The 15,254-nt window shown below is 30.9% G+C and overlaps 1 protein-coding gene and 1 long non-coding RNA gene across 2 annotated transcripts; one reads left to right on the top strand and one right to left on the bottom strand.

The window, feature by feature from the left end:
• The first annotated feature begins 5,949 nt into the window (after window positions 1-5,949).
• Window positions 5,950-6,492, top strand: LOC145051717 (uncharacterized). The gene is made up of 2 exons (XR_013683785.1): window positions 5,950-6,061; window positions 6,131-6,492. It is a non-coding gene; the product is annotated as an uncharacterized LOC145051717 (long non-coding RNA).
• A 246-nt stretch (window positions 6,493-6,738) lies between these two features.
• LOC145050656 (uncharacterized) lies at window positions 6,739-8,152 on the bottom strand. Its single transcript, XM_078998872.1, has 4 exons — window positions 7,904-8,152; window positions 7,591-7,840; window positions 7,205-7,509; window positions 6,739-7,128 (listed from the first exon to the last, which is right to left on the bottom strand). Exons 1-4 carry the CDS (start codon window positions 8,150-8,152, stop codon window positions 6,739-6,741), a joined length of 1,194 nt encoding a protein of 397 aa, XP_078854998.1.
• Window positions 8,153-15,254: the final 7,102 nt, after the last annotated feature.

Genomic DNA, 15,254 nt, shown 5'->3' with positions numbered 1-15,254 from the left:
GTAACCTAAAAACCCCAATAATTTTGCCACAACATTGTTTTGTATACTACCTCAGCTTCGCCACACTACATATTCATTTTGTCTTTTAGGGGGGATGGGATGCCATATCATTTTTTGAATTATTAGTAATAAATGGATGAAAAATATAAAATTTTGAATTTCCCACTCACTTAAAAGAACTTGCCAAATGGCATGCCATGTCACGGTCAGGGGACCGGTGTTGTCATGGAAATACAATGTCCACCTTCACACTCCTTTCTATATGATAGTTTGGTGTTGCCAAAGAAAACTTCCTATGATGAAAAATATGTATGTAGTTGAGGTTTATATGTTCGTTCATTTGACATTTTAATAATATATATATATATATATATATATATATATATATATATATATATATATATATTAGGACAGTTCGCTTGAAAGTCTAAAAAAATTAGAGATATTGAGATTCAACCTCAGCCACAAATTTTTATTTGGCACTCTAACTCTCCAATGTACTGACGACAACGTGGTATGCTTAATCATAAATGATTATATGACAGAGAGGTATAATCATATATGGTTATACATGTTTGTACGTATATGTCTAATCATAAATGATTATAAATATATGTTTGTTCACAGGTTTAGTAATCATACTAGGGGAATCCCCACGCGTTACGCGAAAATAGAATTATATAGTTAAAATAATAACTTTTATCAAATTATTATTTAATATTTCTACTTTGAAACAAAATGTTAGTAGTAAAGCAAACATATAGTTAATATATTAGTTTTATTAAACATTATAGTTTAATTTTTAAGTCATTGTAATATATACAATTATTTGATAATTTTATAAACCATTTAAAATTGTATAAATTATATATCAAATGAATGATAATATAACGGGTAACAAAACGTATGAAAAAAATATGAACCGAAACCTTTAGTAACATAAAAATAGAAAAACATCAATTATAACATTTGTATTAATATATATATATATATATATATATATATATATATATATATATATATATAACGAATAATAAAAATTAAAAAACATATGAAAAATAAACACTATAACTTTTAATAACATAAAAATACTAAAACATCTATTATAACATTTATATTAACTCTTCATATTTAAATCACAAATATCTTCAAATACATTAATGTTTTTAATGAGCAAAACTGTACAACCGTATAAAAGAAAGGAAAATAAAATTTTATTAGTGATTACTAATTAATAATCATAAGTTAAAAACTCTTGAGTTGTAACTAATAAATATACATAAATTAGAAAACTCTTGAGTTGTAGTGTGAGTTTCAAACGAATGCAGTACTTGGAAATGTATTATTATTATTATTATTATTATTATTATTATTATTATTATTATATTCGTCTAAATAATTGGTTTTGATGCATCATTTTAATCCCTTCAATTATTAACCATAAAGATATTTAATTATAAATTTATAACATACATAGGCGTTTATACATGTTAAACAAATCACATATAATATGTATATTTTTGTAAATATCATATGTAATTCTTGTCGTAGTAATATGGATAAATTACTTTGGTATGAAGAACATATCATGATAAATCTATAATAATTACATATTAAATGTTTAAAATTATGTATCTTTTAAATATTGTCTTTTAAATATGTTGTGTAGGATAACCCAACAAAAAAATAATAGAAAATAAACATAATCAAAATAGAAAAACTATAATCAAATAAATAAGAGCATTTGGTGGTTGAATATATAAATAAAGATGTTACATAAACATACATTTAAATCAAAAGAAAAAACTAACATTCGTCAACTTTGCTCAAACTAAAAAACCTATATCCATTTTATGAATCTTCTTTCTTCATTTAACACCATTCAACCATAGAAACTTGATGACAATTTTTCAGTAACCTGCTATCAAAATACTTTTCTTGAAAAAGAAGAATCAGAAAGATATTCCAAGCAAAACATTATGTTTCGAGAGTCACATCAAGATTGAGTAATACACACAAATCACATATAAAGATTAAAAGAGAAACTGATTATAAAAAAAGAATAGAAAAGTTTCATTTGTTTTGGTTGAAAGAAAAAATCATATTACAATTATCATCGATGCGACATAACTCATTTCTTCAAATCATCATATTTGGATCGTGAATGTTTCAACTATATGAAAACTTTTGAATCACAATATCTTCAAATCCTTCTTACATGTAAGATTTTATATAACACAAAAGACACAAAAGATTAGTCTTTTCATAGTAAATTTTTCACTAAATGCTAATTAAACATAATATAAGTTATAAAACTTTTTAGTGTTAAATCATAATTAAGAAAACTTTTGAGTTGCATTAGTTAAAAAATGAGGTTTCAAATGAATGTGGTTTGAGAAAGTTAAAAATTGGGGTTTCAAATGCATGAGATTCAAGAAAAAATGCTAGCTTTATAAATATGTATGATATGATTATGATGGTTGGTGGCAGAAGAGGTGGTGGTGGCAGATGTGGCAGTGGTATAGGTGACAGAGGTGGCAGGGGTGAACTGTTGGGGTCGGTTCGTGATAGAGGTTGTGTTCGTGACAGAGGTTGTGTTAGTGCTGAATAATCATTTATGATTATAACTCTCCCGTCGCGTCAGTACGCCAGAACTTTAAAGTGGCAAATGAGATATATATGGTTGAGGTTGAATATCAAGATTTGAATATATTTAATTAGTATTATATTATTTAAATATTGTTATTATGTATATAACTATTGTTGTTATTTAAATTAGTTAAATAAAAATCTAAAAGACGATTATTATATTTTAAGGCTATCAATCAATATACAAATAAAAGTACTTTTAGATTAAAATACCATACTAGTCGTGGCGTTTTCTAGTGAATATTTCAATTGAAAAATAAATCGTTATATATAAGAGATAAACACTAAATAAATCCTAGCATCGATTGTTATAAACGAAATAAAAGAGACAGATTAAACTTTTTAAGATATTTATATTTTGAAATTTAAATCATGTGAATGGATAAATTTAAAAGAGGTAGATTAAACACTTCCAATGTATGAAAACATGTGAATGGATAAAGTCAAATTAATTTGATGTTTTTTTTTTTTCTAAAACAATTCTTCAATGTTTTATACAATAAATACCCAACATTAAAACAAATATTTATATATTTGGAAAACTTGAATAAAAATCAATAATCTCTTGTTGAAACGATATTATGTGTAGCTTTTTAAAAATTAGTTTATAAACTATTTTTAGGTTTATCAAACATAACAACTAAAAAAAACTCAAAAAATAAATTAACTTACCATGCATGGTAACGAATCGAACATAGCCTAACATTAGACAAATGAAAAACTCTTACAAATTGACACACTTGATAATATAAACTACAATTTAGTAACAAATAATATATACACTTATATTATAAACATCATAACGGTTTAAGAAAAAACAAATATAAATATAATAAATGTTAACAGATTTGAAGGTTAATGTTGTGTAACATGCCAATTTTTACCATAAAATTTTTATTTTTAATTATAGAAAAATCTCAAATATCATAAAAAGCAAGTTAGTAAAAATCCTAGGTACATCAAATACAATCATCCCTATCATAGTATCAAAATTCAGAATCATGGAAATCTGCAAACCGGAGTGTACAGTCAAGTTTTCGCCTTTCCGCGATCATCAGAAATACCAAAAACACATTAATCGACAACTGTAAGCATAAAGTTTAAGGAGTCCTTACCATACTATTCATACAACACCACATAATAAACAATTATGGGTTATTAGCAACCCTATAGATTTTCAGCAATCCTAATGGGCCAACGGTATGCCCTATGATTAACAACACGTTTCAGGGGTTATCAGCAACCCTAGAGATTTTCAGCAATCCCGAAATTATCAGCATTTAAATTTAATTCACATATAAAAAACTCAGCAACTAAGACCGAGTTGGTCATAAACATAAATACTACACAGGTAACTATAGTGAAATGACTCACCTTGCAAATATCAGCTAAAAATAACACATCTCTCACACACATAGTAGACAGGAGCAACGAGACACCTACCAGAAATAAAGAAGTATCCTCTCAGTCTACTCCCTAAAACCCTAGTTTGACCCAAAAGTCAACCATGGTCAAACTCAAAGCTAAAGTCCACCTCATTTGATTGTCACACCGTGACCACCTATGGGTCACGTCGTGACAGAGTCTAGACAAAATAGTCATGGAAGCACCCCTCGTGATGTCGTGACACACAACTCGTCACATCGTGAGCCCTAATCTGAACAGCTTAGAGCATTAAGCTCTTAATCCTTTAAGAAAAACTTTCAAACCTTCCAGAAGGTTTTCCCCAACCCAAAGGACCATAAAAATCATAGTTGTTTAGTCACGCATGTCCAATGCATGACTTAAACAATAACTAGGTCAATAAAGAAAAAAAATGAGGTCAACACTCATGTTTCGTGTCCAAACCACCACCAATCCTCAGATTTGATGCCTATGCTAAACAAAGGGCCTCAATGATCCATAAAGTTGTTAACTTTATGGATCACATGCATGCTACCCAACCCAATCATGAATAATAGTGAATAATACCTAGATCTAGAATGCTTAAATGAGAAATGCAAGAGCTTCAAGACTTACAAAGGACCAAAAACAATACAAGGTGGTGAGGAGGATACTTTCTTGCCAAGATGATGCACCAAAGAATCCTTCATCTTCAACAAAGGGATGTAAACAACCAAAAGAGCTCTTCAAGGTCAAAATGGAAGCTGACTCTGATTTGGGAAGGAGGAAGGTGATGGAGGCTGAGGGTTTGCAAACCCTATCCCCTAATCACCCTTAAATAGGGCGAAAAACATGGAAATAGGGTTAACTCCTTCCCATGTCGTGACCAAATAGACGTCACGTCGTGACCTGCAAGGATGGACACGCATGAGGCTTCCTTCGTCACATTATGACCACTTATTATTATAGGTTTTACAATTTAAATTGAATCAAACACATGAAAAGATCGAATACCTGAATTAGGTGTTACATGTTGACTAACGTATAAGTTGATGCGGATGTAAAAGGAATATGGAGTTATAGAAAAGGGTGTTTTTGGTCGCGTTTTAAGTTAATGTTTATATTAATACAATTAGGTTAATCTAATACCCATGAAAGTCACGGTTGTAAAAAAACATTATTAATAATTTAAAATCACAAAGAATAATTAAAGATTTATAAAAATTTATTAATTTTGGAAGCTAGAAGTTTTGTGTGTGTGTGTATATATATATATATATATATATATATATATATATATATATATATATATATATATATATATATATATCTTAACTATTATATAAAGCATATTTAATATTTGTTGAATTTTAAGATGTACAAAATAATAAACATCGTGTACAATGGTCAAATGCACAAGTTTGTAAATGGAAATGGTTAAATGAAGGAGTTTTTAAAAGGAAATTTATATTTATTTGAATTGAAAATTCCTTATAGAAACCTGCATGTCTCTTTCTTTTCCTCTATTTTCTTTGTTTAAATACCATTATTTGTGGAACTAAACTTTTTTAATATGATTCCATAAATAATCACGACAAAATTGCAAATTTGGTCCCTGTGGTATGTCAAAACTAGCATGTTTGGTCCAAAATGGGTTTGGCTTGCAAAGATGGTCCAATAGTTTCTATTTGTTGCGAGTTTAGTCCAATGGCTTAACAGCCGTTACCAAGCTCCCGTTAATTTACCCATGCCCCTCTCACTTAAGGGTATTTTAGTCCATTCATCTAGCCTCTTCATTATTTTATTATTATTTAGTCCATAAAGAGACTACAACGTCTCTATTCTCGTCTCCAACAACAAGCCCTAACTATCACTCCCTCTTTGATTTCATCTTCTCCATCGATCACCCCCTGTGATTTCATCTTCTCCATCGACAATGGTGATGTGCTTCTGCAGAAAGTGGGCGATAGTTCGGACATCGTGGACAGATAACAACCCAAGGCGCCGATTTTGGGGATGTCCTGACCCGGTAAGTGTGTTAAACTTTATTTTGAAGACTGCTCCCTGATGATCTAATGTTTCTTTCTTTTTTTTCAAGAATTCATCATGTGGGTTTATTGGGTGGTATGATGAACCCATGTGTGCTCGTTCCAAAGTTATAATACCAGGGTTGCTTAGGACAATCAATAAGCTACGAAAAGCAATGGATGATATAAAAGAACAAGCAAGCAAGCATGAAAAAGCAATGGAGAAGATCAAAGAACAAGCAACTATGTTGAAGTATTACCTAGTCTATAGTTGGATTTTTTTTGTTGTTGTGTTGCTGTTCTTGTTGTAAGTCCACAGGTTGATTGTGGTTATCTTTTGTAATAGGATAGGGGTATATGTGTCTGGTTTAAGTATTTTTTTGCTAATGTGGAACATTGTTGTAATGCAAAGTAATGGTTAATGAAAATTTGGTATCTATTGACCAATTATGGATTTGTTCTATTGTTCATACATAATCTTCTAAAGATAACATATAATGCATCCATATGTAGTTAACACAAAAGCATACTAAAGACATAATACCTATTACCATCTTCAAAATACATGTCATAAGTTAATTGAAAACAAAGTTATTGCAACAAAAGACATCCTGCATCTAGGAATCAAACCAAAGTTGTTCAATACAGTCAAACCAAAAGATAAAACCAACATAGACCATTAAGTCCCTCCCTGACCTTTGCATGTCCTGGAGTTGTGCCCTTTGTTTCCACACTTACTACAAGTCACACTAACAAACTTTCTTGTTAGCTTCCCACTACCATGTGGACCATGACCATGAATCTCACTGGGACCAACATCTGACCTTTGACTCTGACTTTGACTCTTGCTTTGACTTTTCTCCTCCATGGATTGCCTTCTCTTCCTCTTGGGTCTCCCAGGTTGATTACGGTGTGGGGGAGGTGTGATCTGCATTGGACACTCACTTCTAGGCCACAGTGCCCGACCTTTAATTTGGTTCCACCTTGTACCCATATGCAGTTTTCCAAGTTTGTAGCCAGTGCACCTTGTGGACATAAGTATGGAGCTCTTGTACACACTCACCATGATCTGCTTTGTTATACAACACAGAAATCACATGTCTGCAAGGGATACTTGTTAATTCCCATTTCCTGCAGTTGCATACCCTTTCATGCATATCAACAACATGTTGATCATTCCATGGGCCTTTGACTTGGTATTTTTCATCACCACACCATTCTGCAATGTACTGAGTAGCAGCTGCTTCATTCTTCTCCATGATCTTTGTTGCTGTTGGGGTGAGTGGGCCTACACACTTTTGTTGCACCTTGAGGACATTGCATGTCCTCTTCATCATATATTCCCTAATAAACTCCAAGCAGCTAATAATTGGTTTGTCTCTCCCATCAACTAGCTTGCCATTAAACACCTCACAAAGGTTGTTTAACAGCATGTCTGTGGTTGCTCTCCCTATATAGAAAAGGGTAAAAGTGTCATAATGTTATGTGAAGGGTAAAATGGTAAAAGGGTAAAAGGGTCATAATATCTTACCTGTGAAATGACTTTTTGCCCAATGTTGTGGTGGTATTGACTTCAACCATTCATATGTTGATTTGTCATATAAACTGAATTGGTGCATGAAATGGTTAAACTCTGGCACTGTTGTAGCTGTGGCACAATCCCAAAGGTGATCTTTATATTCCTTAGTTCTCCATTGTTTCTTCATGTTCTCATGTATATGTCTGAGACAGAACCTAGGCTCAGCACATGGGAACAGTTGACTAACTGCTTGTAGCAAACCCTGGCAACAAATTACACATGATTAACAAATAAACATTAAAAATAATAAATAAACAACCATTACCTTTTGTCTGTCACTAACAAAACTGAAATTAGACATAGCATGTAAATCCAAGTCATCACCAAGACATTCAAGGAACCACTTCCAAGATTCACAGTTTTCAATCTCTACAATGGCATATGCAAGTGGGTATATGCCATTGTTGGAATCTAATCCAACTGCAGTTAAGATCTGGCCTGGATAAGGGCCTTTCATATGAGCCCCATCTAGCCCCAAGAAATCTCTTAAACAAGCTTTGAATCCCTTCTTCATCCCCCTAGGCAAACATAAATTCTTTTGAAACATCTTGAAGTGCAATTCACCAAATTAGATTCTGAAACATCTCCAAGTTCTAATTTGACTGTGGTATCAGGATTGGTTGACTGCAACTCAAGGATATAGTCTCTCAGAACTTCATACTGTTTTTTGTAATCACCCACTACAATCTTTTTTGCATCTGCTTTAGCTCTACAAACTTTATGGATTGAGAAGCCCACTCCATACTTCTTCTGTAATTGTTATTGGAGAGCTTTAACTGGGATAGTAGGGTTGGATTCTACCTGATCCATGATTTGTTTGGACATAAACTTCGTTGTTGCAGCTCTCACCTTCCTTGTATTCATACAAGTGTGTTTGTCTTCATATGTTTTAATGTACCAGCTGCTTGCATCTGTAGACCTCGAGGCATGTAACATCCAAGGACAAGAAGAATCTGCTTTTTCCTGACTTGTCCCACCTTGTTTGTCCTTTTCTTTACTTTTCCCTTTACTTTTCCCTTTAATTTTACCTTTACTTTTTTCAGCTTGGGTAGGTCCACCAACTCCATCATTAGTAAATGCCACAACTCCATTACATATGGCCCTCAATCTGGATTTGTCATTTTTTTTAAATGCAATATTCTTTTTTGTTTCCAATGCATGCATTTTGATTTTCTCTTTCAACTCCTGCTTACTGTTATACTTTTGACCTATTTTAAAATGACACTTATGAACCTCACCTAAAGAACAACTTTTTTCCTTACTTAGTTGTTTCAAAACTGCTCTTCTCTTCCTGTCCTGGTCAGAATCCTCATCCATGGAATCAAAAGCATCATTGTCAAAGACATCTAGCTCATCTGCTTCTTCATCACTCTCATGTTGTCTAGGATTCCTAGCCCTTTTATCTAAGAACTCTACTTCTGTATCAATGCTCATGTTAAAATCCCTCATATCAACTTCAACATCTTCAATTACATTATCTTCATCCACCCAATAATCACTATCATCACTATCATCTTCCTGCTCTGTTTCACTTCTTTCTTTACTTTCAATCTCACTTACATTTTCTTTTCCACTACTATCCATGTTAGACTGAGGTTGGTTTTCACTTCCATCTTGGACAAAAGCATCAGTTTGATAGTCAAAATCCCAAAAGTCATTCATTTGAGGTTGGTTTTCTTCATCCATCTGAGCTTGGTTTTCTTCATCCATTTGAGGTTGGTTTTCTTCATCCATCTGAGCTTGGTTTTCTTCATCCATTTGAGGTTGGTTTTCTTCATCCATCCGAGGTTCATTGACATCATGCATGTCAGTGCCATTGACTCCATCAACATTGCTTTGTAGTATTTGTTGGTATAGTCCAATATCAAAATCAGTAGCTGCCTCAACAAAGTCTTTGGCTATCTGCTCAGTCTCACCAATATCATCAAAGTATATTTTCTTACTGCAAGATGCCATCACTCCATCCTTGCTCATACCCCTTCTCCTATTATATCCAGGTGATAAGGATACAACTTGAACTATTTCATTAACTTGGATTTCAGGTTGGTTTGCTTGAGTGGGCACCACATCAACTAAATTATCAGCAGGTGTAGTCATCACAAGTGTTTCCTTTGATTGGTCATCAGGAGCTTCATCAATGTGTTGCACATCCTCATGTGGTTCATCTAACTGTACAAGGGTAACCTTGGTAACAGGCTTAGGATTCAAGAAATAGGTGAGTAGTCTTGTTTCACCATGCTCTGTGTATACCTTCATCACTTTGTGCTCACTGACATATTGAGAAAAGTTTGCAACATCTTGATCATTTCCTAAAGGGCGAAGACCAAAGTGGAAGTCTCCACCAGGCACAAGAAAATGGTAGTATATAACAGGAGGAACCCCATATCTAAAACCCTTCATGATTGCATCGAGCTCATGAACTGAAAACTCATCTATGTCTACCATGTCAACATAGTTTACAGTTCCATCAATGTAACGGACATCAGGGTACTTGGTGAACTCACCTCCATGGAATAACTTAATGGTAAACAATGTTGGGTGTCCATCTTCAAAACAAGAAAAAAAAACACCTCAGTTGGACTTACTTAAAAAAAATAAGAAATCAAAAGATGAAAAAGGGCAAATTACGTACCATAAACAACCTTGGGGTTGAAGGGTGTGTTTAACAACCTTACGTGCCACATTGTTATGTTCATCCACCGATAATCTCTACAAATCGCAGCTTAACTAACAAAACTGATTTTATGTCTAGGGCTTTTATTGATCTTGGTAAAGAACGACGGTCTACTTTATTGAGGAGGAGACGAACTGCTTTTATTGAGCTTTAGCGGGAACGGTTATAGGGATGAATGGACTAAAATACCCTTAAGTGAGAGGGGCATGGGTAAATTAACGGGAGCTTGGTAACGGCTGTTAAGCCATTGGACTAAACTCACAACAAATAGAAACTATTGGACCATCTTTGCAAGTCAAACCCATTTTGGACCAAACATGCTAGTTTTGACATACCACAGGGACCAAATTTGTAATTTTGTCTCTCTCTCTCTCTGTATATATATATGGGAGGGTTCAATTGAGAAAAAAAAGGTTGAGAATTGGGGAATCATTCTCAGCCACTCATTTATTTTTGCCGCAAAATTCTTCGTCGTACCAGCAGAAATATGAAACGAATAGACATGTGTTTTCCAACAAAACATATTTCTTTAAACTATGCTAATCATTACCTTAATATATACAAAAACATAGTTTTTTTGTTTTTTTTTTTTAATTTTTAGAAGCTATTTTTATCAAAAAAATGATTTTAAATATACCAAAATTCATTATTTTTTATTCTCGACAAATAGACATCCATATTGATATAGTTTTAAGATAAATTTTTTTTTTTTATATTTTCAGCTATCGTTATTCATAAGTGAATAAAAATGCATCAGGTTTTATTATAATACATTCGTTATTCACTTATGAATAAAAAGTATGATTATTTTTTTACAATATAAGTATCATTTATATATGAATATAACATATAATAAACATAGTATATTCATATTTAAATATTGGACGATGCATTCACTTATGAATATTAACATAGTATATTCACTTGAGAATATTAGATGGTATATTCACTTATGAATATTAAATGATATTTCATATGTGAATATTACATATTATTACATGGTATATCACATGTGAATATTACATAGTATATTCACTTGTGAATATTAGATGATATATTCACTTATGAATATTACACAGTATATTCACATATGAATATTACAAGATATATTCACTTGTGAATATATTCACTTATGAATATTAGAAGGTATTTTCACAAATATATATAATTTTTACATGTTATTCACACATGAATAACATACAGACTTGCATATTTGTTTTGTGTTTTTAATAATCATATACTGATTCAGGTGAGAAAACATATCTATATATGAATATAACTTGGTAATTTAGTTTATGCATTTCATCAAACAGTTGGAGTGCATACAAGTTAACTATTTTAAAAATGTTAAAAACATCAACTTATCAATTCCAAATCATCATATACTTCCGATTTCGACTTCAGATGCGACATCTTATGTCTAATCGATTTTTCATTTTGATTTTGATTTCCAAAAATCCGATTGGGAACCTGTTAGTACCGATTCTAAGTCCTTCAATGTCGACTGTGACTGCGAGTCCAGAACTCTGATTCCAATTTCATGAACAACGAAGAAATTCTGATTCCAACTGATTTCGTTTGCGAATCTGGAAAATTCTAGTTCCAAATATGTTATGAACTTTAACAAATGCTTGCAAGCTACAAACATTCGGAGTATTCAACAAAGAAATCGATGAAATTGATGAATTTGGGTTGCGAATCTGTCTTGAACGGCGAACCTCCCAGCCACGAATATCGATGATTGATTAACACTGGATGACATTGATGATGGTTTAGTTGAAGAAATCTAGATGATTGTTGAACGTTGGAGGAGAAATTTTGATGATGATCGAATTGTTATCGAATTCTCTATAGTTACGTATTTGAGATTGCAGGTTATTAACATATTTACAAGTTTGTCAACGTGTCTTTTTATGCTTAGATTAAATGAGTGGCTGAGAATGATTCCCCAATTTTCAACATTTTTTATTTTCTCAGTTGAACCCACCCTCTCACTCTCTCTCTCTCTCTCTCTCTCTCTCTCTATATATATATATATATATATATATATATATATAGAGAGAGAGAGAGAGAGAGAGGTGGGTTCAACTGAGAAAATAAAAAATGTTGAAAATTGGGGAATCATTCTCAGTCACTCATTTATATTTATATTTATATATATATATATATATATATATATATATATATATATATATATATATATATATATATATATATATATATATATATATATGTGTGTGTGTGTGTAACTAGATGTAGGGGCTGGGATTCTTTTGTTGTTCGAGGATCTTTCAACTAATCAAATCCAAATAAAGATAAAATAACAAAATTAAAAATGTGGAATTTATATAATTAACTAACATATCATAAGATTTACAAATCGCATTGACGTGGGTTTGATATGATGAAGATACATGTGCAAATAAATCCCAACCAGCAACAGATTTGCAATGTTCTTGATTAGATTTTGATGATGAAGAAGAACCTCTCTCTCTTTCTCTCTGCATATATATATATATATATATATATATATATATATATATATATATATATATATATATATATATATATATATATATATATAATAAACAAAAGGTCATGTTATAAGTTATATATAATGTAATAAGGGATGTGATTATCAATAAGCCTAATATATTTTCAATAAGTCCATGTTATAAATTACGTATGTGTATAACTAATGTTAGTTTGTAATAAAGTTCCATAAATATAAAATTAATTTTACTGAAAATTAACTGTTTATACTTCCAATTTTTATAACCAGCTGGTTGTTAAGTTTTTTTTTTTATTGTTATTATTATGCCATGATTTATTTGTTTTCATTATAATCCAATCACTGAAGTTATATCTAGATAGATGCTAATGATTGGTTTGTCGTATTAAGTTAGTTGATTAATCATGAGTTCTCATTCTCCCTAGAACCACTAATTGATGCTTAGCTCCTCTCCTAATCAAAGTCAAAATCTCCTAATCAAGGTCAACATTTTGTCTTCTTATTGTCAAACATGTGATATTTTTCATTATAAAATTGATTAAAATTTACTATAATCAAGGAGGAAATGGATACACGAGCTTAATTTCTAGGGTTAGTTATTTATATTTATATATAGAATAAAATAATATATTTTTATAAATTTATGTAATGAAATGGATTTTTTTTATCAATTTGGACAGTCGTATAATATAACTTTATTGATTTGTGCAACAAATTAAGTTCATCTTTACCAATTTATATATAGAAAAATTCCTGAAAGCCTTTTTTTTTTTTTTTTTTTGAAATTTTTGATAATTAAGAACGTATAACTTCGTTACAACAAGTTAATGACACTAATTTGTATGACTTGTAATTATGACTTCCACATGCTCGTATCATTATGTTAAACATCATTAAAGGTAGCAATTTCGACCCTACTATTAGTCTATTAATGGTTCTTCAAGTTGAGTAAAATTTATCTCATATGGATTAAATCAATTTATTTTTTATACAACTTCCCAAAGAATCAAGAGAAATTTTTATTTGAAATAGGTCTACAAAAAATTTCTTAATTTTGGTGTAATTATCTAACAAGTTTGACTTTACCTGTTCTCCATATATTAGTGTTCTTTGGGATTCACTGGCTATTATACACACTAAAAAAATCATTATCATATAGATTATAATGTCTTTTGCCGACTAATACACTGTGATAATTCATATATAATTACTTAAATATAGAATTTAAACCAAAAATCTTTAAATTATACCAATAATATCTTTAACCACTTAAATAAACCAACTTTATAGGAAAAGGGGGGGACAAAGACTACGGGGTTTGTTTCTAAAAACGTAACAGTAATGCTATAAACTAATCAAACATTAGCAAGACAAGTGGAAAATTACCAACTCATGTTGTTGAATGAAAGGACCATGTTAGGTTCCCTAGTTCAATAATACTTTGACTGATAGTGTTTTCTTGCTAGATAAACTTCAAAGTTCAAATTAATGGTCCTCCAAATTGAGTGGAATAGTACAAGTGTTGTTATCATTTGTCGTTTTAGCTATTTCTATTTCGTCAATCGTCATAATAATCAATATAAAAAACAAAATATGCTTAGGTTTATATAGACTATATTATAGGGTAAAGTGAATATACCTAACAACCTTATATAAGCTTAGGTACCTAACTTCATCAAACTACGTCATTTTGCATTAAATTTTAATTGCGATCATCCAAGGTTCTTAAACTTCATCCCTAAACTTGATTCACTTCAAAAAAATTTGGAAATTCATCATTATATTTCTCCTACATCCTTTCATTTGTAGCGGTAGGATATGAAGCCCATCAGGTGGTATTCAATAGAAAGACGTGATGTAAAAGAAAGATATTATTGAAAGTCCAAAGATTTTGGAAGTAATCAAGTTATGAGGTTGAAGTTTAAGAACTTTAGGCAATTACAATGTAAATATGATACAAACCGATGTACTATTATAGAGTTAGGTACCTAAGCTTATATAAGGTTGTTAGGTATATTCACTTTACCCATATATATATATATATATATATATATATATATATATATATATATATATATATAGGGTTAGGTTATTTTGTTTTCACTATCTATTGTGTGCATGTATGACTGATTCTGGACCAATCATTTTAGTTATTTTAAGAAAGTAATTAATGCATATTACATGTTGAAGATATAATGAATATTAATTACATCTTTAGTATTTAATATGCATTAATTACTTTCTTAAAATAACTAAAATGATTGGTCCAGAATCAGTCATACATGCACACAATAGATAGTGAAAACATTTGAACATAACTATATATATATATATATATATATATATATATATATATATATATATATATATATATATATATAGAGAGAGAGAGAGAGAGAGAGAGAGAGTTGGGTTCAAGTGTTCTAACTA

The sequence above is a fragment of the Lactuca serriola genome, chromosome 5 (genome assembly GCF_051521515.1).
Source record: "Lactuca serriola cultivar US96UC23 chromosome 5, Lser_US96UC23_V15, whole genome shotgun sequence".
Classification (NCBI taxonomy): domain Eukaryota; kingdom Viridiplantae; phylum Streptophyta; class Magnoliopsida; order Asterales; family Asteraceae; genus Lactuca; species Lactuca serriola.
The sequence above is the reverse complement of the archived record's forward strand: the minus strand, read 5'-3'. Positions and strand labels throughout refer to the sequence as shown.